The sequence below is a fragment of the Siphateles boraxobius genome, unplaced genomic scaffold (assembly GCF_051911475.1).
Source record: "Siphateles boraxobius isolate OS27281-9 unplaced genomic scaffold, OSU_SipBor_1 41, whole genome shotgun sequence".
NCBI lineage: Eukaryota > Metazoa > Chordata > Actinopteri > Cypriniformes > Leuciscidae > Siphateles > Siphateles boraxobius.
In genome coordinates this window covers 13,997,793-14,023,366 of record NW_027509042.1, presented here as the reverse complement: position 1 = coordinate 14,023,366, position 25,574 = coordinate 13,997,793, and the positions used below count along the sequence as shown (strand labels likewise).

The following is a 25,574-nucleotide window of genomic DNA, read 5'->3' as shown; positions in this document are numbered from 1 at the left end:
CACTGTGAAGCTGCTTTGATACAATCTGTATTGTAAAAAGCGCTATATAAATAAAGGTGACTTGACTTGACTTGACTTAACGCGAGAGGAAAAGATGCCGTTTTAGACGCAAATCTGTAATGGAAACGCGCCTAGTGATGTCATCATTCTGCTCAGTTCAGTTCTCATCTAATAGTGTCAGTACAGTCAAGTCAATAATATTGCTGAATATTATGTGTCCCCAACTAAGCAAGCCAAAGGTTACAGTAGCAAGGAAACCGTCTCGGGTTATGACTATAACCCTTGTTCCCTGAGAAGAGAACGAGACACTGCGTCGTTGAAAACGACTCTTTGGGGACGCTCCCTTAGCGTGGCCTCTGAAGTATGAATGAAACTAATCCAATCCTGATTGGTGTTGTGTCGTGACGTAACATGTGACGGCATTACCGGAAGCATAAAAGAGACGCTGACACACACACACACTAGCCTAGTGATGATGCAAGACGCCCTAAGACCTCTATGGGCGTGGCAGGATGGCGCAGTGTCTCGTTCCCTTCTCAGGGAACAAGGGTTATAGTCATAACCCGAGACGTTCCCTTTCGAGGGAACTCGCACTGCGTCGTTGAAAACAACTCTTTGGGGAACGAATGCCCACTAGGCCATGCACCGAAATAGGCCTGCCCTGGAGTGAAACTGATTCAGGCACTCAGCTAGGACGAGAGCACATGTGCGCCAGGCATACTAGGGAGGTGTAGACTATAGAACCTAAAGAAAGTGTGCGGGGTAGCCCAACTGGCTGCCTCACAGATCTCCTGGAGGGGAACTCCCGAGAGGAGGGCTCTAGAGGACGCCATGCCTCTAGTCGAATGAACCCTTATGGCCAGAGGTGAAGGCAAATTGCACACCTCGTAAGCCAAGGCAATAGCCTGAACAATCCAATTACTAATAGTTTGCTTGGATGCCGGGAGCCCTCTCCTAGGTGAACCAAAACACACTAACAGTTGGTCCGACCTCCTCCAAGAAGAGGACCTCTCGAGGTAAATACTCAAAGCTCTGACTGGGCAGAGCAAATGAAGCTTCTCTTCTTCTGCCGACACATGATGTGGAGGATGGAATGCCTGAAGGGTCATAGACCTAGCCGTATTAGAAGGCACTTTAGGCAAATAGCCCGGTCTCGGGTGCAAAAAGGCCTTAACCTTGCCAGGGGCAAACTCCAAGCAAGCTGGTGTCACTGCCAGGGCTTGGAGATCTCCCACCCTCTTAAGAGAGGTGATGGCTAAGAGAAAGACCAATTTGTATGTAAGATCTTTAGGCGAAGCAGACTGAAGAGGTTTGAAGGGGGCTAGGGATAACCCTTCCAGAACCACTGCCAGGTCCCAGGCAGGAACCCTGGACCTGGTTGTCGGTCTCATCCTCCAAGTACCACGGAGAAAACGAATGACCAGCTGGTGCCATGTGCCATATGCATGGCCGTGAACTGGCGTGCCTAAGTCACGGTCATCCCCCTCGATGCTGAGCACCTCTACCTCCTCGGAAGCAGAGTGCTCAAGCACCGGGACCTGGTCGTGGGCAGAAGAAGCCACGACGCGGGAGTAAGAAATTACAGAATATTTATTTTTGGGTGGACTATCCCTTTAACACATTAGGGTATGATAAATAATAACAATAACCATTATTATAAGACAAAATAAACACTTACCATTTATCATATTATTTAACACATACAAAATCAGTCTAGTAGCATTTGGTTACATTTTATATTATGATTTCACTGACTTAACTTGATTTATCTGTGCTATTTATATCTCTGGACAGATTACAGAAAAAAAATTAGAGGGGGTGATGGTGAAGAAATTATTGCACCGGGAGTTGCACAAAAAAGAGACTCACTATGAAATAATTTATTTCTAATGAGAGGGGAAAACGGTCACAGAATTTAGAGGGGGCTCAATCCTGCAAAACTGATGCGGATGAGGAATACAAGAGGAGTGCGTGTGGTAAGGAGTCAGTGACATCTGCCAGATGGGGGTATGAACAATCAAAGGATATCAGATTGTTCAAATGAAGATCACAATTAATCAGAAAATTTATATTTTTAGTGAGTCCCATTCATTAGAAAATCAAAGTTCTAATGAGTCCTTGAACCATTGCCCGATGGTCATCCAAGCCTCTTCAGAGTAATAAATACTGACCACTTAGCATGATGGCTTGCAAGTATATCACCTTGATTGCAGAAGGCATGTCAGGCACATCATGCAGTCGGACATTAAAATGCGCAGCCCTCACTACTCCAACCATTCTTATCTATCTAAACATGCCCTATTGTTATAAACATCACACTCCTGACACTCCTCCCTCCTGTAAATCAAAATGAAATGTTGTGACTGATGTCAACCGGCACTCACTGCATTTCCCGTCCACCGTTGTGTCTGACTGTGGAGGTTAAAGATTCATTTATTATTGGCGGTTCAGAAAATCCTCCTCATAAGTCTCTTATTCATTAGAGCCTGACACCTCACTTATATTCAAAATGGCTGACGAATGAGCTGGGCTCTCAAAGAAATTATTGAAATGGAACAGATAATTTGTCACACTGATGCATAATTCCAACAGCACCTACATATTTATTTATTTGCTATATTCCTTCTATTCCCTCCCCCAAGAAGATATCTCTTCCATTTGAGCAAACCACTCTCTCTCATACGTATGTTTGCCACAGAGAGAATCACCAATTTGGTATAGAGAGTCTTTCTATTCACATCCTTCTTCATCCACATGAGGTAAAAATCCATGGGATGAATTAGAGACTGCTGATCTTGAGAATATTCCACATCAATCACCTAAAATGCCAGGTAAATAAAGGCATCTAAAAGGACCTCCATCAACTTATTTCCATCAAGATAGCTTACAAGCTCTTAAGCTAAGACAAGTGCTGTCAGGAGGCCATGCGTCTTGTACCCTGTAAATATACCCCCCCCCCCCCCCTCCCAATGCTACGTTATTAACAATTACAAGACCCAGAAAGGTAGTAAAGACATAGTCCATGTGGCTACAGTGGTTCAACCTTAATGTTGTAAAGTGACAATGATACTTTTTGTGTGCAAAATACAAAAATAACGACTTTATTCAACAATTGTAAACACAGTGCGGCACTTCCGGGTTCTACTTCAGAAGCTCCTGCACAGCTCACATGAGCAGCTAGAGGTTTTTGGATATTTTAATCTAAAAATCTTCCATATTGTGCCATTAAAGAAATTAAATTAATACTTTTATTCAGCAAGGACACATTAAATTGATCAAAAGTGACAGTAAAGATATTTACATTTATAATGTTATAAAACACTCCCACTTCAAATAATTGCATTCTATTCATCAAAAAATCCTAAAAAATATATCAAAGTCTCAACAAAAATATTAAGCAGCACAACTGTTTTCTAAATTGATAATAATAAGGAATGAAATGTCATTTACTTATCATAATATTTCACAGCATTGCTGCTTTTACTGTATGTTTGATCAAATAAATGTAGCTTCGGTGAGCATAAGAGACTTCTTTCAAAAAAAAAAAATTTGTACTGACTTCTGAATGGTAGTGTACATTTCTTTTCTTTAGTATAAGTATAAAAATGCATCTTAAATCGAACCATTAACAAACTGGAATCATTAAGAGGCATTAAAGCAGAAATCGTATAATTATTTACAATTTCTATCCTCCCAAGTCCACACAGATTAATATGTATGACAGATACTGTATACCTACTTGAACCATCCCCTGTTTTCCAGATAACCATTTCAACTCTAACTTCAGTAACATGCATTAACAGTAGTAGTGTGTAGATACGGTGCATCTTGAAGACGGCATTTAAGAGAGTATGTGGGTTACCGTTTCAAGCACAATCACTGACCTGACATATATTGCTTGCAACAAATAACTTGCTATGTATTAAATCATGTATGTCTCAAAGAGCTTAAAGCTGAATGTGTGTAAAAACAATGGCTTTCAAACTAAATTTAACTCAATCAAATGCTTCTCTGTGCGTATACACATCATTTTGTTCCCACCTGAGTCATTAATACTTTATATCTACACAACCAAAAACATAAGAACAAAAGTGAAGGAAAACTACTGTGCTTTTCTAACATTTAACCCATTTCTTTTGAGCTCCAAATGATGCAGCTGCAAAACAATAGAAACAGCCGAGCTCAAGTCAAACTCCTTTCCAAAAATAAGCACTCAAACGTGGGGTCAGGTCCCCAGGTCTGTGCGCATCTAGGCCACAGGGTTACCTTGATGGCAGTGGAGGCAATCTGGAGGTGGTGCAGTTTTCGCAGAGTACTTTCTCTGTCTATGAAGTAGGAGGCAGCCAGCTGGTGCAGAGCCTCCAGAGTCACAGCCGTGCCATTTGAGTCAGTCAGGTCAGCCGTCCGGCTTAGCCTCCTCTTGTCCACAAATATAGTCAACGCCTCCTCACCTGCAACGAGGGCAAAGCAACATAAAAGAGTGAGGAACGCTGGGGAAAATGGCTTCATAAAGAATGTTCTTTGTGTGCTAAGGAAGAGTGTAGTAAGGGAATTATCTATTCAGCGAAACTCTGGAACACAGACTACAAGAAGGGAATAGAAGATGGAAAATTTATCAAAGATTGTTTTTTTATACATTTTATAAATTAATTATTCTGGCAAAAAAAACAAAAAAACATTAACACTTTACATAATGCTCAACAGATCTTATTTGTGATGAGATGGGTTTATATGAAAGTATATCAATTAAAGATAACATTCAGTTAAAGTTCATAAAGTTAAAGTTTTTTACCCCTGCTCATACCCCTGCTGATGAGGAGCTTACGGAGGTTTTATCTCGTGCTGTAGCTAAATTAAATATTGAGTGGCCAGCCGATGATGTCGATGTGGTATCTAGAGAGAGTCTGTTAGATGTACGTTATCTACCATCTAGATCACGACCTCCTCGTTGGGAACGTCCTGGTTGCGTATGCAACCCACCGTTCCCTGAAGGAGGGAACGGAGGACGTAGTTGACAGTCGACTGAATGGGGATCTCGCTAGAGAGCCTATCCTCTTCGAGTACTATTGAACGAGCCAATATAATTGGCGTGCGTGATTCGCATCACACACTCCGCCCCCGCGGCGCGGTTATAAATACGGAAGTGGATGCACACACTAGTTGCTTTTCGCTGAGGAGCCGAGAGTAACCCGGGGTCAGCGGTGGTCCAGCGGTAGTGGCAAGGGGACTACGTCCTCCGTTCCCTCCTTCAGGGAACGGTGGGTTGCATACGCAACCAGGACGTTCCCTTTCAGTCGATAACGTCAGACGTAGTCCTGATGCCCCCCTTAAATTTAAGGCGGGGAAGGACAGGGCTTAGGCCAGGGAAGTCACTGCTGTTCCTACAGGACCACTGGGAAAGCGTTCCCTGTACATTGGAAGGAAGGGACGCTGCGGAAGCCATATCCAACCCAGAGGGAGGTAACGTGGAAAATACACATATGAACTGGGCGGAAACCGGGCAGTCTAACATATGGAATGTCACTGGGTTGGCTCCAGCCTAGACGGGGGGAGACACACCGGACAGTGACGGCAGAGAGACTCTGCCGAGGGAAGACACGGGCTCACCGCAGGGAGCCGTATCGTGGAAGAATACACATATGGGGTCGCCGTAGGGACCGCAACATATGGACCCAGCCTAACACAGGTTCCACACTGCTTACGAGTGGTAGGCCTAACACCAGACGTTCCGCACGTCCGACGTCGGAGGGGTTGTGGAGGAACTCAACAGGGTTCAATTTTAAGGGAACTCAACTGGAGTAGAAAGGCGCACGTATGCAGTCCATAGGAGGGGAATGGCGCAGCAAGCCGTGCTTGAACCGGGCTCACGTTGAAACTGGCTTCATGAGAAGGGAGCCCAAGGAAAGCAGCGGTTCAACTAGGTGTCGTCCAGCCCCCAACTCTATATTCTGTTTTAGCAAAGCATATCGTCAACGCCCAGGCGGAGCACTTTACACTCATCATAGAGGAGCTCAACACCTAAGTGGACATGTTGCATCTCGGATTTTTACCGAAATGAAGGCAAGCACTAGTGCGAGTTTGCATGGAAACAGCCTTCCCTCTCTGCTGAATTCCAACAGATATTTGTAGAGCTGGTCTGAGATCTATGGCTTGCGTTCTGTACATGTCCAAGCGAACGGACAGAGAAGTCAGGGCTGGATCTGCCTCCTCCAGGGCAGCGCTTGCAGGCTCACCACCTGCTCCTATTACGGGAGAGGTAGGAACCTTGGGCACAATCCGAGCCGGGTTCTCAGCTTGTAAGAGTCAGCCGGCCCAGACTCCAGGCACAATACGTTGACCGAAAGGGAGCAAGTCCCTAACCTCTAGTAGAGACCACGCGAGCAGGAGAACTGATATAACAGAATTTTTAATTCACTGCCTGCAGTGGCTCAGGGGCGGTCTCTGCAGTGCATCGCACCAGGGACAAGGCCCAAGAGGATAATTAGGGACGCAAGGATTTACAAGACCTTGCTCCTCAGGAACCTGACGATCAGAACGTGCTTCTGCACACTTCTGCAACACGATGAGCGTCGTTTAAACACCGAGGCAACATCATTTTGAGGGTGAAGGAAAACAGCCTACTCCAACCCATTTTGCAGGAAAGAGAGCACTGAAGTGATTGAAAAGCTTTCAGGATCTCTTCTGGAGAGAAGACGCACTCAACGCCTAGGTTCCACTTCTAAAGGCGTAAGCACGCTACCCATTTCTAGGGGGTGCTCGCAGAAGTGATGGTAACTATCACATGCCTGTGATAGCCACCTGAACCTCCGCGTTCAGATGTAAGACCGCCGGGAATCTCCGGGGGAAGAACGCGTGTGCCATTGTGCCCCGTCCCTGAAAGAGTTTTCAGGGGAAGTCAGGAAGGCTGTCGATGGGAACCAGGTCTAGTTGGGCCAATAAGGGGCAACTATGAAGACCTGTTCCTCTCCTGACTTGGCACGTAGGTGCAAGCGACGGGCGCAAAAAGACAGGAGCAATGCTCAACACAACATGTAAAGATCACTGGGCTTCAGGAGCATTTTCTGCTCAGCACTTGAGTGTGATAAGTTCACTGAGCTTCAGGAGCATTCCAGCTCAACACCTGAGTGTGATAAACTCACTGAGCTTCAGGAGCATTTCTGCTCAACAACTGAGTGCGAAGAACTTCACTGAGCAACAGGAGCATTTCTGCTCAGCACTGCGTGTGATGAATTCACTGAGCTACAGGAGCATTTCTGCTCAACACCTGAGTGTGATGAACTCACTGAGCTACAGGAGCATTGCTGCTCAACACCTGAGTGCGAAGAACTTCACTGAGTTTCAGGAGCATTTCTGCTCAACATGAAGTGTGATGAATTCACTGACTTGAGCAGGCGCAAGGCGACCATGAGTCGCAGTCGCTTTTAGAAGGCTCACTGGGGTTAAACGCATTTCTGCAGGCCCCTGGGGGAGCTGAGAGCCAGTGTTTGTCCAAGGGTAGTCCGCTCGGTTTATACAAACACTGGCAGGAAGACGAAACCGGAGGGGCAACTGAGCGGCCCCGGAATGGTCATGACCCAGCTGGACCCAGGGGATGGAGTCTCCACTTGTCGTGAGGCTCGATGGCGGCACGATTGAGTAGAGCGGGAAGAGATGAACAAAGCGTCCTTAGAAGCTTCTGACTCCAAGGAGGAGGTGACGGGTGAGTTGTGACATGCAAGGGAAGCTTGCGCAACGGTCGCAATGTCTAACAACTGGAGGCACGAATGCCCGTGTAGTCGAGGGTCGCCCCGGCCCCCGTTAAAACACGCCCTTTGTACATGGCCCCTCTGTTGAAGAGGGTTTGGCAGCAGACCGGGATGAACTATAGTCACACAGGGTGAGCTGCTCTGCCACGATCACCTCGGGACTCGATCATGAAGCTAGCGCTGAAGCAGTCACATATGGAGGAAGCCAAAGGCTGCAACTACCATGTACCCCAGGAGCCTCTGAAAGTTCTTTCAGTGGGACCCTTTCTCACTTCAAACACCAGCTGAACACATTCTCATTGGAGAGACGTGTTAGACCGAGTCCATCTCCAAAACTGAAAAAGAGATACTCAGCCAGTGGGCGAGATTACTCTCTTCCAGTTGACTTGAAGACCCAACGGGCTCTGGAGCACTCGAGGGGAAGGACACTGTACTGATACTCTACCCTTACACGCAACACACAGGATGGCCTGCGGTGCGGAAGGTAGAGATCTGAAGCACATGTCTTTCAGGTCGGAGCTGCAGACCGATCTTGGGCCAAGATGGTCACGACCCACCACCTAGTAGCACGAAGAACGAGTTTACAACTGGCCCTCGTACCGGCTGGAGGAGCGGCTATATCAAATCCTTCGCCAGCAGGATAAGATAAGCAAGCACAAGTCAGGAGCACTGCTCAAGACTCGGTGTGATGAATATCACTGAATTTTCAGGAGCACGTATGCTCAACACCTAATGTGATGATTATCACTGACTTGAGCGGGGTAGCCGAGCCTGAGGTGGGGTAGCAAAGTAGAGAGAGTGGTGTTGGTGTGCTGTGCAACACATACCTGTCTCCACTAGCGGCAGGGGGCGCGTGAGAAGGCAGATGACCGGGTCCTCGAACGCACCAAGCTGCCTGCTGGCGACCAAGGGGGAGCTGAGGAGTGTAAGGCTATACAGGGTCACACCCGCCAGACTGGCCCTCTTGGGACCCAGGAACAGATGAAATTGCTCTCTCTTTGAAGTGTGAGACTTTTCAAAGTCTCTTTTGAACACTTGCTCCGCTTTTCTTTTTTTTTTTGGGAGCCAGCGGCGGAACAGACACACACACAAACAAAAGGCTCCACCCGGCCCTCACCCGGGGGGAGGGAGTGATCGTGCCACTCCAAGAGCATCTCATCTATTCCTGGGCGGCCCGCTCCGCTGGGCTGGGCGTCTCTACTGCGGCCGGCTCCATGCTGAGGCCTGGGTGGAAGCTGCTGCGGAGGCCCAGCAGGAGCGGCGGCCGGGGAACGCCCACGGCGAGGAGCAGGCGGAGGAGCTGCAACCGGCGGCGGGTGGAGGCAGCAGCTGGCCACCAGGGCAGGAAGTGCCGGATGACCTCCGTCTGCGCTTGAGCGGCAGAGAACTGTTGGATGCAGTTCTCCACTGCGTCGCCGACCAGCCCAACCTGGGAAATTGGGGAGACCAGGAACCGAACCTTGTCCGCATCCGCCATACCAACCAGGCTGAGACAACGAAGGCGCTACTGGACCACCACGTTGGACATCGCCAGACCCATCACGCACGCTACGACACTCGTGCCCCAGAGGGTGAGGTCGGATGCAGTGCGGTGCTCACCTATGAGCGCACGGTCTGGATTACCCTCGTGCATGCCATGGGTGCCCTAGCCTGCAGCAACGCCATGGCATGCCAGAGGAAGCGGCTTGCCCACAGGCTTTGTAAGCTCTGCCCGTTGGAACGTACGAAACTCACAGGCCTTAGGTGGGAGACGAGGATCCCCCCAAAAGGCAGCAGCCGCCGGACACAGGTGCACCTGTGTCGACAGACCGCTCCAATGGAGGGACCCTTCGCAACCCTTCACCGTTCTTCCATCAAGGGTAATGAGGTGGAAAAGCTATTCAGGCAGTTTCTGGCAGAGAAAGATGCTGTTCACCACCTGATAAGCTCTCCATGCATTTCGGGAAAGAAAGGCACTGGGGCGGCGAGCTGAGAACCAGCGCGGCCCGCCCCAAAACACCAAACTCTAGATTCCAACCGAGACTGAACGGGACACGGTGGAGGTTCCACTCGAGCCCGGCAGCCTCGGCGGCCCGTTTCAGCATAGCTGATAATTCTGGATCCGGCTCGGGCAACATTGAACTCCCGGAGGGAGACAATGCAGCCGAGTCATCATCTCTAGAAGTCAGCTCACCCTCTGATGCTACAATCGACGACCTGTCCTCCAGGGGAGCCCCGAGTGAAACCGCTGGCCCACCCATTACAGATGGAACAGCAGACAACACAGCAGGCTCCAGTGGTTGCAGTGGAAGGGAGGAGTGAGGAGCCCACAGGGAATGGTTACCGGGCGGGACATCCAACACTATCCTCCGGTCACCCATCCCACACAGCACCCGTGCAGGGTGGGGCATGGTAATGGGGACTCGCTCTCCGCGTTTAACGAAGGCGAGTCTCGCCCTCAACACTGCGACAGTCATGTTCCCACAGTGAAAACATGAGCTGTACACAAAAGCTGCCTCAGCGTGCTGTAAGCCCAAACACGTGACACAACAGTTGTGACCATCAGAGAGAGACAGGGAACGACCGCACCCAGAAACGCACGGGCGGAATGACATCTTGAAAAAGACGCAAACGCACACGTGTTGCTCTTTCAGAAAATAGGACCGTCACCAGTGCCGGAGCACACAGGGGAATGACCGCGGCAACACTGAACAGAGAACTAAAACAGTGAAGCACTCACTTTTCCGCCCTCTAACCAGCCATCAACACACACAAACATTTAGAAATTTGTTGCTGTTAAAACAGCATTTGAGAGTTCAGAGCTTGCGATCACCGCTGCACTCGCGCTGTAGAAAACCAGCACTGGGAGAGTCTTCCTGAAGAACACCGACGCACTCGCTCGTTGTAGACAACAGCACTCTCAGAGACATAAAACGATCTGTTCCGAAGCGAAAGGCAACTAGTGCGTGCATCCACTTCCGTATTTATACCCGCGCCGCTGGGGCGGAGTGTGTGATGCGAATCACGCACGCCAATTATATTGGCTCGTTCAATAGTACTCGAAGAGGATAGGCTCTCTAGCGAGATCCCCATTCAGTCGACCGTCGACTACGTCTGACGTTATCGACTGAAAGGGAACTCCCGTTCTTTCCCGATCTCCACACTGAGGTGTCGTGATCGTGGATCAAACCGGCATCTTTCAGAGTACATAACCCTCAGACCAGTAATTATAGTAAAATTCAAGTTATATTCAAAATTCAATTCAAATTCAAGGAGCACTATGGTTTTTATCTATGCCTCGTGCGGAGGACACACTAGCGAGTTATCTTTCCCCCCGAGTCATCTAGTTCTCTGAAAGCCCCGACGTTACCCACCAAACCTTTAAAAAATGCATCTTTATTGGTGGGTAAAGCGTATTCGGCAGCAGGTCAGGCCGCGACATGCTTGCACACTATGTCAATTCTCCAAGCATACCAGGCTGACCTGCTGAGGGACATAGACGATTGAGAGGAAGTTAGTGCTGACGCAATTCGAGAACTGCGTCGCACGACAGATCTATCTCTCCGGGCCACCAAGGAGACGGCCAAGTCTGTGGGCCGCTCTATGGCAGCCTTGGTGGCCACGGAACGTCATTTGTGGTTGAATTTATCAGAAATAAAGGATAAAGATAGATCTGTTCTTCTGGACACACCGCCGTCACCTACAAGTCTGTTCGGCGACCCTATGTTGTGTTGTCGATAGGTATCAAGAAAATAAGAAACAAGCGGCTGCGTTTCAGAGGTTTCTTCCTCACCGGTCTAGTGTCCCCGAGCCTGCTCGTGGCATAAAGTCTGAGCAGCCTCGTCCGTCTACGAGCTCCGCTCACAGAGTCCAGCAAAAACATAGCGTCGCCGCTCGGGCACCTCCTCAATCTGAGGTTCCTGAGTGGCGGTCGCAGTCCAAGCTTGTTAGAGGTAGACAAGATCTGAGGACTGTTGGGTCTCATGGCAGCTGCGTCCAACGTTATTACTTTTGGCCTTCTGTACATGAGACCCCTGCAGTGGTGGCTCAGGACCAAGGGGTTTCTCCGAGGGGAAATCCGTTCCGCAAGATCAAGATCACGTGGTTATGCCTTCGTGCCTTGGTCATATGGAAGAAACCTTGGTTCTCTTTGCCGAGGTTGCACCTGTACGCCTTTCCCCCGATATCTATGCTTCCGGGGGTTCTGGAGAGGGTTCGCCGAGAAGGGGCTCGTCTGCTACTAGTAGCCCCTTATTTGCCGACCCGAGTATGGTTCTCGGACTTGGTGTCTCTGCTGGACGGCTCTCCCTTGGAGATCCCACTCAGGGTGGACCTCCTGTCCCAGGCCAGGGGCACGATATTTCACCCTTGGCCGGAGTTGTGGAAACTGTGGGCCTGGCCTCTGAGGGGGCCCGGCTCAGGGAAACCGGTCTCTCGACCGATGTCTGGGGGGTACTTCAAGCGGGAGAAACCCTTTAATTACTCGCTTTCTCCGTGGTACATTGAGGTTGAGACCTGCACTGCATTCTAGATCACCGGCGTGGGACTTGGCCATTGTACTTGAGGGTCTGGCTTTAGCTCCCTTCAGGCCATCGAGGAGGTTTCAGAAAAATTCCTCACCCTAAAATTTTTTTTATTTCTCCTTGCTATTTCATCTATCAAGAGAATTGGTGATTTACATTCTCTGTTGGTTGCTCCTTCATGTCTGGAATTTGCACCTGGTATGGTGAAGGCATTTCTCTACCCCAGGTCGGGTTATATTCCTAAGGTCCCACTGAATGTAGGGGGCCCAGTAGTGCTGCAGGCCTTTTATCCTCCACCCTTTAATACCCCAGACCAGGAACAGCTTAACCTGTTATGTCCAGTCCGGGCTTTAGATGCCTACGTTCACAGAGCTGCCCTCAGGCATAAATCTGAGCAACTATTTGTTTGTTTTGGATCACTCAAGAGAGGATGCCCTGCATCTAAACAGGTTATGAGTAAATGGATAGTCAAGGCTATTTCATTGGCTTATGAAGCGGCCGGACAGCCCTCACCCATGGCTGTGCGGGCCCATTCTACTCGGAGTATGGCAGCCTCTATGACCTTAATTTCGGGAGTTTCCCTTCTTGACGTGTGTAATGTGGCAGGATGGTCCTCTCCGCATACATTTGTCAGGTTTTATGACCTTGACCTCTCCACTCCTGGGGCGAGGTTGCTTGCTTCTTAGTGTGCGCAGGACTGTCACACAGAACTGTCATTTGTCACCATCGCGTAGTGGGTATGGGGTTCCCACCGCGTCTCAAACGCAGCTCGAGTTCCCTTGAAAGGGAACGTCTCAGGTTACGTATGTAACCTTGGTCCCTGAGAGGGAACGAGACGCTGCGTTTGCCTGTCATGCTTCCTGCATGCCCTGATCGACTTGCTTCAGGTTTTTCAGAAGCTATCGCGGTCTGATTTCAGGGTTGCTTTATAGTTTCCTGGTCTATGACGTCACCTATGTCGTAGCCGGCTTCCATTGGACTGATTTTACACGTGCTTCACGACGTAATCACGCAGAGCGTTCCCACCGCGTCTCAAACGCAGCGTCTCGTTCCCTCTCAGGGAACCAGGGTTACATACGTAACCTGAGACGTTTTCAAGAGTAGATGCGTGTAAAATGTCAAATTGAATAAATGCATTAAGAAGTAACGTTCATTTTGTCAGCCCTAGTTATTAACATATATTTTTAATTATTCTCTAAAAAAACTGACTGAATCCTTTAGTAAATTTATCTTAATGCTATATTTTTTATAATTGTTTTAGATTATTGGCTATTGTAGACTTGTAGAATACGTTTTCACATTTTCTATCCCAATTAAACTATATTGATTTAAACTGTAAGTTGATCCAGCATTTTCTGGAACACTAGCATCTCATGTCATTGTGTACCAAGACACATCAAAAGAATCTATATTTTTTTCAATGGAAATTATGACATTCTAAACAGGTATCTTTGTTGAAGTACCTCCGAGTGTAGCTGAAAGCAGAAAGTGTGTGCCATATTTCCTGATGATGTTCTCGGTAATGGCAGCGAGGGTGGGTCTGCGGCCCAACTGCCTGATGGTCTGCATAAACTCTGGATCGAGGGGTAGAGCCACGCCATTGTCTTCTCTCTCCAGAGCCAGGCTGTTCACCCTCCAGCGCCCAAACTCTCTGCAAGGTCACGCGCAAACACACACACATACACCCTATTTGGAAATGTCCTTCATTTGAGCCACAATGAACACAGGAGGGAAAAATCCTGACAATCATTTTTTCAACATCTGGGAGAGTTTGTTTTAGTATCTGGTTCAGTGTAAGCCACTACAGTTAAAGTTTCTCTGAAATTGGTGTTCTGTATGTTCCCCAAATGAAAAAAAAAGCAGTTTAAAGAGAGGTCTGAGAAACCTTCACGCAGCTTGAGTACAACGCATATTCGGTTAAGACCTGCTGAGGAGAAAATGCGATGACTGCATGACCCCCGTGCCAGCAATTCAAATCATATTATGCATTCTCTTTATTTTTTTCCAACCTCAGCTTTAGGAATTGCTTTGGCCTGCTTTAAAAGCTGTTGTCCTCTACATAATGGTGCACTTTTTTTATTTTTATTTTTTTCCTGTGACTTTTGTACTGAAGAAGGGCTGACTGGGAGTAATCAGCAACAATGGCAAGCTTCTTTCTTTCACAAATAAAAGCCCAAAGGAAAACAGTTGGAATTTCGTTTGAAAAAAACAGTTGCCACTATGTCTTTCATTTACAACAGCAGCTGTCAGCACAATACAATAAAATGTTCCTTATATAACGTTCAGTGCTATAACTAAACTTAAGTAAAATAAAAAAAGTATGCAACAATACTGTACGGCTGTACTGAGTTAGGTAGAATAGACTTTAGGAGTACGAACATCACCATATTAAGCCAAAAGTAAAATGCTGTACGCAAAACCCAAAACGAGAGCTTTTAATATAAAACGTTAAAACTATATTTCATACACTATATTTTTCACTCTACATACCATACTGAAATTACGGACGCTGGGGAAATACATTTAATAACAATGGGCATTTAAGCATATTTATCCATTTTCATATTCATAAATATTATCATTCAATATATTATCAGGGGACATTAATAGAAACATGTCCTATGTAAAATAGAAAATAATCCTAAAATCCTGCAAAGAAAAAATATTGCCCAACTAACAACCTCTTGTTCCAGCAGTTATCTGATTTTTGCATAGTGATTTTTTTTTAAACTATTTTTTACTTTACTATGGTTAAACATTAAAGTTTCAGTAATGTAAAATCAGATATACTTTGTTCACTCAAACTGAATAAAATACAATGACTGGAAAATCACAAAATCAAAGAAATAGATCTGAAAGATCCATTTATTCCTTTAGCGCTCTGTTCTTCTTCCTATTACTTTAAAACAAGGAATAATCTGTTCAGTCTGAATTTACAGTCATTTGTGGTTACTGTCGCAATAGAATAATAGACTATAAATTGAGAAGGAATGATTCAAAGGTAACACTTTAGTTCGGGGTCCAATTCTGGTTGCTTTTTAGCATTCATGTTACTAGAATATTGGCTGTTTATTAGTACTTATAAAGCAGATATTAGTGCCTTATTTTGCATGACCATATTCTACATCCCTTATTCCCAACCCAATTCCTACCCAATACCTAAACTTAAAGGGATAGTTCACCCAAAATGAAAATGCTGTCATCATTTAATCATCCTCAATGCTTGAGGATGCTTCAAACTGTATGATTTATTTTTTTCTGCTGAACACAAAAGCTATTTTGAAGAATGTCGGTAAACAAACAGTTGATGGACCCCATTGACTTCCATAGTATGAAAAAAAAACAGGTTTGGAGCACCTTGACGACAGAATTTATATTTTTGGGTGAACTATCCCTTTTACAATAACCTTACTATTAATAAGCAGTAATCAGGAGTTTATTGAGGCAAAAGTCATTTTTTGTTCTATTTATCTTGCACAAACAAACAAACATTCCAATCTAAATCAATTACTGTATCCACAAATCCCCATCAACAGAAAGCTTTTGATACAAATTCACATATCAGAAACCTTAAAACTGACTGAAAGACTGAATAAATCACACAAATGTTGTCACAAATGTCACAATTCAGGACAGCATACCCTAGGGGGCATCTTGCCTCATTATACCCTACATATGATATTGCAATAAATGGCTTGCTAAGTGTGTATGCATCTAAATTATAACAGATGACACTTATTGACAGCAGAAAGGAAGAGCAGCAAGGACAATGAGACAAAGAAAGACAAATGTAGGGGAGAGAGAGAAAGAGAAAAAAAAATGGAGAGAGAAAGAATGATCGACACTGTGTCAGAACAAAAGTTTTTGATGGACAGTTATGGATGGAGCTGGAGGCTAATCCACCACTGGGCCCACGCTAGAGCCTCACAGCAGGAGAAGGCATTTTGAAGAACTACCTGCCAGGCTTCCCCACAGAGACCCACGGCTACATGGAGTCAACAGTGAGAACACGCTCCAGAGGAAGCAGTCTGAAGCCAAAGGGAGACTGAGAGTGTCACAGTACAAGCAAATGAGACCAGCTTGTTATGCTGTCGGAAGCAGCGCTATGTTTGAAACATCCGGGTGACTGTTACATTCAGTCTTCGTTAATAGGAAAGAATCAGATTTATGCAACGTTTTTGAAATATTATGCAATACATTGTATGGTGAGATTTATGGATAGGTTACATTACATTCAATTATTAAGCAATTATTATTTAGTTTCAAGTAGGCTGCAAAATGAATGAAAAAAATGTAAATTCTGTAATACATTGCGCCTTGCTAAACCACACTTATAGAAACAGGTAGAACAGAATGAGTAAAAAGCTGTTAACACATAACACGTTCTTGCGTTCAAAAGGATGTAGAGCGACGGGATGGAACAGAATACAGGGGTCTCGAGACCAGTTTTTAAAAGTTTCATATTTTTTGACATGACGGGTCATTTCTCACAACAGTTTTGAAAAATGAAGCAAGGAAATAAATAAATGGAGAGTAGGAACAACAGCTGTGTCTATCCAGTCAGTATTAATTTGTTTTAATGGAGTTAACAGTATCAAAAAAATGCATGCTTAATTGCTTATATTCATAACTGCCTGCAACAAAATACAGATATACACTGTTCAATAGTTTGGGGACAGTAATTTTTTTTTTTTTAAAGAATACTTTTATTTAGCAATGATGCATTCAATTTAATTAATTTTAAATTTAAATTCATAAAAAATAAATTTATTTTCATCAAAAAATATATCAAATCATATATCATGGTTTCCATAAAAATATTAAGTAGCACAACTGTTTTCATCATTGATTATCTTAACAACATTTTTCTTGAGCTGCAAATCAGCATATTAGAATTCATTCTGAAGGATCATGATCAAAATCATGACCCCAAACTTATATTCTGTAAGTTTGCAATTCATTAATTACAAAGACCATGTATCATTTGTAAAGTAATGCCATTTGCATTTGTGCCCTGCGTTGAACATATTTCTTTGCATTTTTAATCACTTTTGCGGCTGTTATTCCGCTATTTTGACCCACAAATATACTATAAGTGGTTTAATCATTTAACACACTCACAGTCAGGATGGATGGCATTTGTGCCCAAGACTATCAGTGTCAGGCTGATAACTCAAACAGTCCATAAATCTATAAACTCATGTAATAAATGCTTGCTGCACAAACATGTCAAATGGTGTCAGTCTCTGATTGAAACCTCGGTGGTCTGTCAGCATTCATGGAGGGTAAAAAAAAAAGTGTCAGTACTCCTGAAGGCTGAAATCATGTTCCAGGGCGGTCAGAGTACCGGCACCATGTGAGAAGTGCCAGCACGCAAAAAAAAAAGTGAGGGTACGTACACACTGATTACAAAATAGAAGTGCCGGTTCTGTGTACTGGTGCGTACCGGACCACCTCGAGCACTGCACATGACTATGGATGGTATTGGCAGATGAACTGCTGTAAAAGAGTAATACCCATGTGTTCTCATGAATAGTATTGAGTGGTAATGCTGACACATATGTATATGATTGTTTTAATGCTTTTGAAAGAAGTCTCTTATGGACACCTAGGCTGCATTTATTTGATCAAAAATACTGTAAAAAAACAGTAATAATGTGAAATATTATTAAAAAAAAATAAAAAATATTGTTTTCTATTTCAATATTATATTGACAATATTATCAATTTTAAAGTGTAACATTCCTGCGATCACAAAGCTGAATTTCCAGCATCATTACTCCAGTCTTCAGTGTCACATGATCCTTCAGAAATCATTCTAATATGCTAATGTTGAGTGCTCAAGACACATTTCTTAGTATCAATGTTGAAAACAGCTGCCATCAAACAGCATTTATTTGAAATAGACATATTTTATAACACTATTAATGTGTTTTCTGTAACTTTTGGCAGTTTTAATGCATCTTGCTGAATAAAAGTATTACTTATTTCACACACACACAAAAGAAATATACTGTACATATATCAGGGGCATGCAGTTTATATAAGCTGTAAATGCTCAGCATAGTGCAAAGCCTGCAAACCCAACCCATGCATGGATTTGCTAATTAATATTAATAATATAAATGACTATAAATTCCCTTTTTGAGATGTACCATAAAGCTTACACAATAGGTTATATGTATGTAACTGTCCGTCATTTATTTATTTGCCAAACGACGGTAATTTTCTTCAAATCTGTCAGTTACGGAGTTTCGGGTAAACAGATCCCCAACTTTTCTGAAAAGTTCACTTTGGCAAGCTCTTCCGAACTCCCAAAACGAAATCCAAACAAAGTTCATTTTGGCCTGATTGTTCAAAATTATGTTGCATCAGTTCATTCTTTGATCTCACTTGAAGTATATTGGGGCCTTAAATGGTTAGTTCGCCCAACAATGAAAATTCTGTCCGTAATAACGTAATAAAATATCTTAATTAGTGTTCTGAAGATGAACGAAAGTCTTAGGGGGTTGGAACAACATGAGAGTGAGTAATTACTGACAGAATTTTCATTTTTGGGTGAACTAACCCTTTAAAGCACATGTGCAGTACAACATATTAGGAATACTTTTAGCTGTGTTGCTATGTGTCATGAGATGAAGCAAGTGAGTAGCTAACACTGTATAGAGCGAGCACAAGCGTCTTGCTTATTAAACCCATCCAACGTATCTGCACTGGGCACATTTTTTGACATAATGTGCCACCCAGCATATCCGGTTAAGTCACCGCTCGCCACTGATATATATATATATATATATATATATATATATATATACTGAACTAAATTATATTGACCCCAAACTGCAAACCGGTATATCATAAACTGCTTTCACCTAAAAATGTCTCCTTGTTTCATGACCCTTTAAAATATGCATGAGATGCTAATAAAACAAGCCAAATAAATTTATTTTTCTAAATACATATTTTTCAATAAAATGTCCTTTATTGCCAACTACCAGCTGTGTTTATATTGTGGTCTTAACTTGATTTTTAATTCAAGACTAACCTGAAGCAAATTGAGAGCTGAGGCTACACCTCATTAGTTGTGTTTATCAAACACTTCTTCATGCTAACATTAATCTGAAGGAAACACACTCATTAGGGCCTCCCTCATTCAACAGCATGAGTCATTAAGGACTTCGAGGAACTTTTCGGACCTAAAATTAGAGCTAATTGGTCAACAAAGGACATTCGCTCTTTATTCAAAGAGTATGTTTTCTTACTAAAATATTAAGCCATCAAAGCCCCAGTCATCATCACTCCTGCCAGTTGTAAGATATGACTTAAACTACGCACCTCTGTGCACTTCCATCATTCAATTCCCATAAGGGAACTCCTACAGCTCATCTCTCTCAGTCGAGCTCTGGCCCTGATAAACTGAACAAGGAAAACAATCTACCATAGCAATGACCGAGCAGCCAGTAGGTGTTTTGTCCTTGATTGTGTTTCCAATGCAAGTGCAAGCATACTCAGGGGATATACATGTCTTGAAACATAAATAATGAGACGATTAGCTAGGGCCTGACGCTACTAGCGTGATATCTCTCTCTCCCTCTCCTTCTGTAGATCTCTCTCTCCCTCTCTCACTCCCACCCACCTTCTCTCTTTCTCTTATATAGGGTGAATTAGGATTCTGGAAAACCCAGTCTCTGTTATGTACATTTCTTGCGCTATTACAAGCAAGTCTATGATAGCTTTAGCATATTCTAACTGAGCTGTCATGTGATAACGCCCTATTTGATGGAATGTTTTGGGCATGACAATGAAAGTAAATTGTAAAGGTCAAAACTGCAAACAATGCTCTAGATCACCATAATTCACCCAATGTTGATCTAGGTTGCAAGCTGAATAGATTACTTTTGGAACTACTTCCCTCGGTGATGCAAAAATAAACAAAATAACTGGCCATATTATGTCTGAAATGTGAGTCATTCGAAATTAATTTCTTGTTCAAATAACTTTAGTTTAAAAGCAATATCACACTAATCATGCTTTTGGATTGAAATTAAATTCTCCTTTACACTCCTAAAAATAAAGGTTGCATAAGGAGTTTTTTACAGTGTTGCCATGGAAAAATAGTTTTTGTGTACTTATATAACCTTCCAGTGAACAGTTCTTAAAGAACCATTTTTTCTTAGAGTGAAGCACATTTGAATAATCCAAAGAAAGTAGAAAGTCTCCATGGATGTTAAAAGTTCTTCATGGAACCATTGGTGCCAATAAAGAACTGTTATTTTTAAGAGTTTACCTGATAACATATAACTGCGAATGAAAATATAATAAGGTCAAAATAAATCCAACAGTAAAGAAGAGGTCTGAAATGAAACCATTTCTTTCCAGGAATGAAAACATAAAATAAACAAATTGTCAAGTATGCCATACCGGAAACCCTTCATGTGTTTAATTTGAAATTCCTCACCAGTGAACATCACAGTCTTTGCCCCAGTTTGATTTTCAGGACAACACTGAGGTATTCTTTGATAAGAGTGGTTCAAAGTATTTCAACAGAACCCAGCTGTCATTAATGTCCTGTACACAACACACACACACACGACTGCATTAAGTTAAATATCCCTCTAAAATAGCACAATGTAGAGCCACTAATTGAGCAATCAATGATCTGAGGCTTTTATGGAGAATGTTCAGACATTATTGTCGTTAGGCTAAACATTTTCCGTCTAAAGCCATTTGGAACGCTGAAGATTCCGGAGGCTAATAGACCTCTAATGCTTCAGGCATTAATAACACTTATGACTTGTACATGTTTAAGAATGTATGATAATTCAATTATATTTATTCATCTTAAACCCTTTCAGAAGCTTTCTTAATTGGAAATCTTGATTTATTCAACATCGTCCTCATTCTAATCTTTACCCTCTGCTGGAAAAAAAGCAGCAGTCTGGGTATGTGCTATGGTTGTATAGGTTTTTAATTTTAAGATTTTACAAATCTCACTTTAAATTAAGATTAATTACATTAATCTTACAAAAAAGGTTAGACCTAACCTTATATGGATTTTACCATTTAACTAAGTCCCTTAATTATCTTGAACAAAAACTATCTTCTTTTGTTTACAGTCCACATATAGCCTTTACAGACTTGTATACTGAAGTAATGACTAACTAATTAAGTAAAAGGTAATTAAGTGGTGCATCAACACAATCACATAAAGGCAGACGTTTGTCATGGTTTCCTTACAGCTAAACTCTCCTGCTATGGGTGTATAATTAAAATATTTGATTTAAATATCAGGGGCTCATTTAGCATCTGAAACAAACAACAAATAGTTCAAACACAACCATACATTGGAAAGTTGCAGAATATCTCTGTTGTATTTTTTAATGTACGTATTTAAATAGTCCTAATACTTTTAATTCCAGTAAAGGATTGAAAGTACACATGTCCTGTCGAATTCTAAAATGAAAAACATCACAGACTCTGCTGACTTTAAGTTCCATTCCAAAGTGCAGGAGAACTTCAGCAAGACAGTGTTTGCGTGGGAGAATTACTGCTTATCCTCATTGTTGCTCACACAGCTCTGGCTAAGCCGACAATTGCTGTCACCTTGTGCTCGGGGAGCTTCACTATTAGCATCTTAGGGAGGAACAAGTGAGCAAGTATGTGCTCCGGCAACCTTTTCCGCTGCCATCGGCTTGTCCGCCTCACCTACCCATCCTTCCGTACAGAATCCTCCTATCATACACTTGTCAAGCAGCATATGTCTGGTGTTTTATGAGATCCCTTTCATGCATCTGACAGGAAGGATAGACACTACTAAGTCTTTACAGTACCCGTGGGCTCTGTTCGACCTTTGGCGGAAGGTAAATGGGGAGAATGAGAATATAACATATGCCACAAATGTACCTTTAATCTATGTCACCACACACTTTGTTACCACAAGCAAGTTATGAATTTGTAAAAAGCTAGGTGTGTTTCCGCAAACACAAACAAACTGCGGATGCTGATGTTGTCCAATTTTGAGGTGAGAATTTTTAGGGGGGGGATTTATTGTTCTGACGGATTTTACAATCACACAGGTGGGACAGCAGCTCAAGTTTTGCAGTTTTATTTACAACGATTGTGTAATGAACACGCTTTTGAGTCAAATATAAGAATATATGAAAAAGAAAAATCTATTATTTCTCGAAAACAATCTTTGCTGGAGTACGTTTTACAAGAACACTATTTCATTCTTTTTACTTAAAAATGTCATGTATAATCCAAAGTGTTACTTGGCATTTCTTTGTAATTAGCCTATTTGTGAAATCTACTAGCAATTTTGAATGAAAATTCTTTCAACTTGTTTTTCCTCACACACTGCATTTCTGATTTCAAAGAAAAAATGACAGACTGTCTGACACATGCACACACGCACTAAGGCTTATAAAACTGTTCCAGTGTCACACATCATTATCTTTTCTCAAATGTCTAATACAAGGCAAAGAGTGTTAAGAGGCCAGATTCTTTCTTGATTCTTTTCCAACTCAGATCAACGCAGATGCAAACTTGTCCCTCTCTGTACTGCCAGTGTGAGAGCAAGGTACTTAAAAGTCATTCGGGCACAAGGGATGTTGGGATAGGAGCCCTGCCTAGCATGCAAAGTAAAACTATGTGCCTAGACACACGCACCCCAGCGCTCGCACACACATACGCAGTCAAAGCTGCGGGTTTCCACCAGCAGGGGGAGATCTGACATTGAGAAAGCACAACTGTACTTTTGTTGACTCCTAGTCTGTCTCTAGCAAAAAATAAAGCCAGTGGAGCATTCACAGATGCACACGTATGTCGAGGAGAGAGTGTCTGACTAACCCCAATATTGCCATCTCCATCTGCGCCTGGCAGCGTGGTCCAACGGCCCTGCCAAATGAGCGTGTCAGTCAGGTTCAGTTCAGCCAACTCTTTTCCAGCTTTTCCATCCTCCCCCTTTGGGCTGTTTATCACTTCATCTAATCCTCAGCTCTAACTCAGCACAACTTCCCTCAACACCTCACCTCACAACAGTTGTGACTAATAATCTGGCATTAAAAGTTTTTAACTGCTCTTTAAACTTGAAAACAGCTGTCAGATTGCTTAACGAAAACTCTTAGAATAACTCATGTGCAATGTGTACCCAACATATATATATATATAACATAGTCTCATTTATATTGCATAGTTGTATCTCCATTAGTGTTTTCCACTAGTCCAAACATGTGGTAATTTGGATGTGGAAGGTTCTTTTCTTTTGTATTCCATGTGAAAGCAAAATGAGCCAGCCTCCATTAAAGTTTCTTGTTAACTTTTTTATCAAACAGTAATATGTGTTCAAATAAAATGAAAAGGCACCATATATTTGCATATCATTAATAGGTCCAACACATTCTAAACATCACTGGCAATAAATAACAGAAGTAATTATCCAACTCACCTGTAAATCTTGTATTTGGTTGTGAAGCCCTGTTGATAACGCTCCACAAATTCTGCAAATTCCTGTGAGTGATGAAAAGGCCCTTTATCTGAAAGGAGCCACCCAAATGGACCAGCGGCATCATGGGAGGCTGCCACAGGGGCTAGAACCCAGCAGTGAAGGCTTAGTACAACACACACCCATAGACTCATCAGATACGCCAGTCTAAAATCAGTACACTGGCAGCTCATGCTTCACCCTGCGACTCGACATTCTCTCCGAACTTTCCTTGCCCTCTGAAACAATAAAGACAATACAGTGAATTCAAGTAGCCTATAACTGTGTCCTGATAACTCATTTTTTCCAAACACAGCAGTAAAGACAGTTAAAGTCCATGGTTTTCAGTCTGGGGTCCCTAAAGTATTATACATAAGTCTATATATATATACACACCGGTATGTATAATCTATTTATATAATATAAAGGCCTAAGACATATAAAGTTTAAATTCGTATGACATTTCTAACTATTAAATCATTTTTAAGTTTCTTACTATCGTCCTTTTAAGCATTAAATAATGTAGTAATGTAGTCACTGTTCTTTTTAAAAGCCTTTATAAAGTTATACTGAAAAAAATCTTAATCTTAAAAAAAATCTTAATCTTAAAGCTTCTTTAATATGGATTTCCTGGGTCCCTGAATCTGGCTGGAGGGTCCCAGATCGAAAACCCTTGACATAATCTTATAAAAATAGAATTAAGCTATTCAAATATATTTCCATACACAGGCAAGTAACAATATACATTATATTGTAATTTTTCTGCCATTTTCCATCCAACCAGTTTTAGAAACATCCTTCTCATTAATAATGTTAAATCGCATGCATTTCTCTAATGCAAATACAATGATTATGTAGAGATCATGCTTGTAATTATGAGTTTTTTTTTCAATTACTATGTAAAAAATATTTAAAATATTTAATTATAGTTAAACTTGTTTAATTTAATTATTAGGCTATAGTTATAGTAAGTTTAGCCTACCTTTTCCAGTTGTCCGATGTTTCAACCACTGAAGTCAATATAACCTCTACAGTTTCAGGATTAAAGGCAAATGATTGTAAACGCAAAGCATAGGCAAATTGTTGAGGGTGACCTTTACAGATTTGGCTCAGTTCAACTTGTTTTAAATACCATCGCGATGCGAGAAGAGCCCTGGATACCTAGCATCCAACTATGGTGTATATTTCCAACGTCTTGTGCTGTATAATCCGGGTGAACAGAATAAAAAAAAACTATCGTGATTAGAAGCGGTCGCTCTGTCTTCACTCTTCTCTCTCCAAGTAGACAGGTCTCTTATGAATTGGAAGTTACGCTGAAGCAATCCCATAACCATTAACGACTGACGCGATTAAAGTCTACTGTTTCCCCTCGATATAGTAACTTAACCCCGTCCCCAATAAGCACTATAAATGCAGACTCCAGTGGTCCACTGCAACTGCGCGTATGTCGGATGCTTAAACTCGATGGTTCCCATACACACCATGAAAAAAAATCCTATTTATTTCAGAGACAAGCCTCCTCCACTCCTCATTGGCTGTTCCTGAGCAAGAAGGGCGGTGTTTCCCTGCTAAGGGAATGTCGCTACTTTGTCAGGGTGACAGTGAGTTTGAACATTATGTGCTTGTTATGAAAATATCATTGTGCTTATTTATGAATGGGATATTTATGATACAAATAGTAGCCTACTCGAGCTGCAAGATTTACATTGTATTATTAATTCGACACATCATTACTCACATAATAGCCTAGCTGATAGTCGCTTGAATTGAGATGTATTGGGCTTACTCTTACAATGCTCTGTAACTTTATATATATATATATATATATATAAATAATTTACATTA

General features: G+C 42.8%; 1 protein-coding gene across 1 annotated transcript in view; it reads right to left on the bottom strand.

Annotated features, from left to right (window-relative positions):
• brinp3a.1 (bone morphogenetic protein/retinoic acid inducible neural-specific 3a, tandem duplicate 1) overlaps nt 1–25,235 on the bottom strand; it is a 47,580-nt gene extending 22,345 nt beyond the window's left edge. Inside the window, exons 1-4 of the mRNA XM_077198490.1 lie at nt 24,712–25,235; nt 23,694–23,968; nt 13,711–13,898; nt 4,267–4,451 (exon numbers count right to left, since the gene is read on the bottom strand). Coding sequence (XP_077054605.1) covers nt 4,267–4,451; nt 13,711–13,898; nt 23,694–23,923 — 603 coding nt within the window. The 5' untranslated portion in view covers nt 23,924–23,968; nt 24,712–25,235. The remainder of the gene's footprint in view (nt 1–4,266; nt 4,452–13,710; nt 13,899–23,693; nt 23,969–24,711) is intronic.
• Between the last annotated feature and the right edge of the window lie 339 nt (nt 25,236–25,574).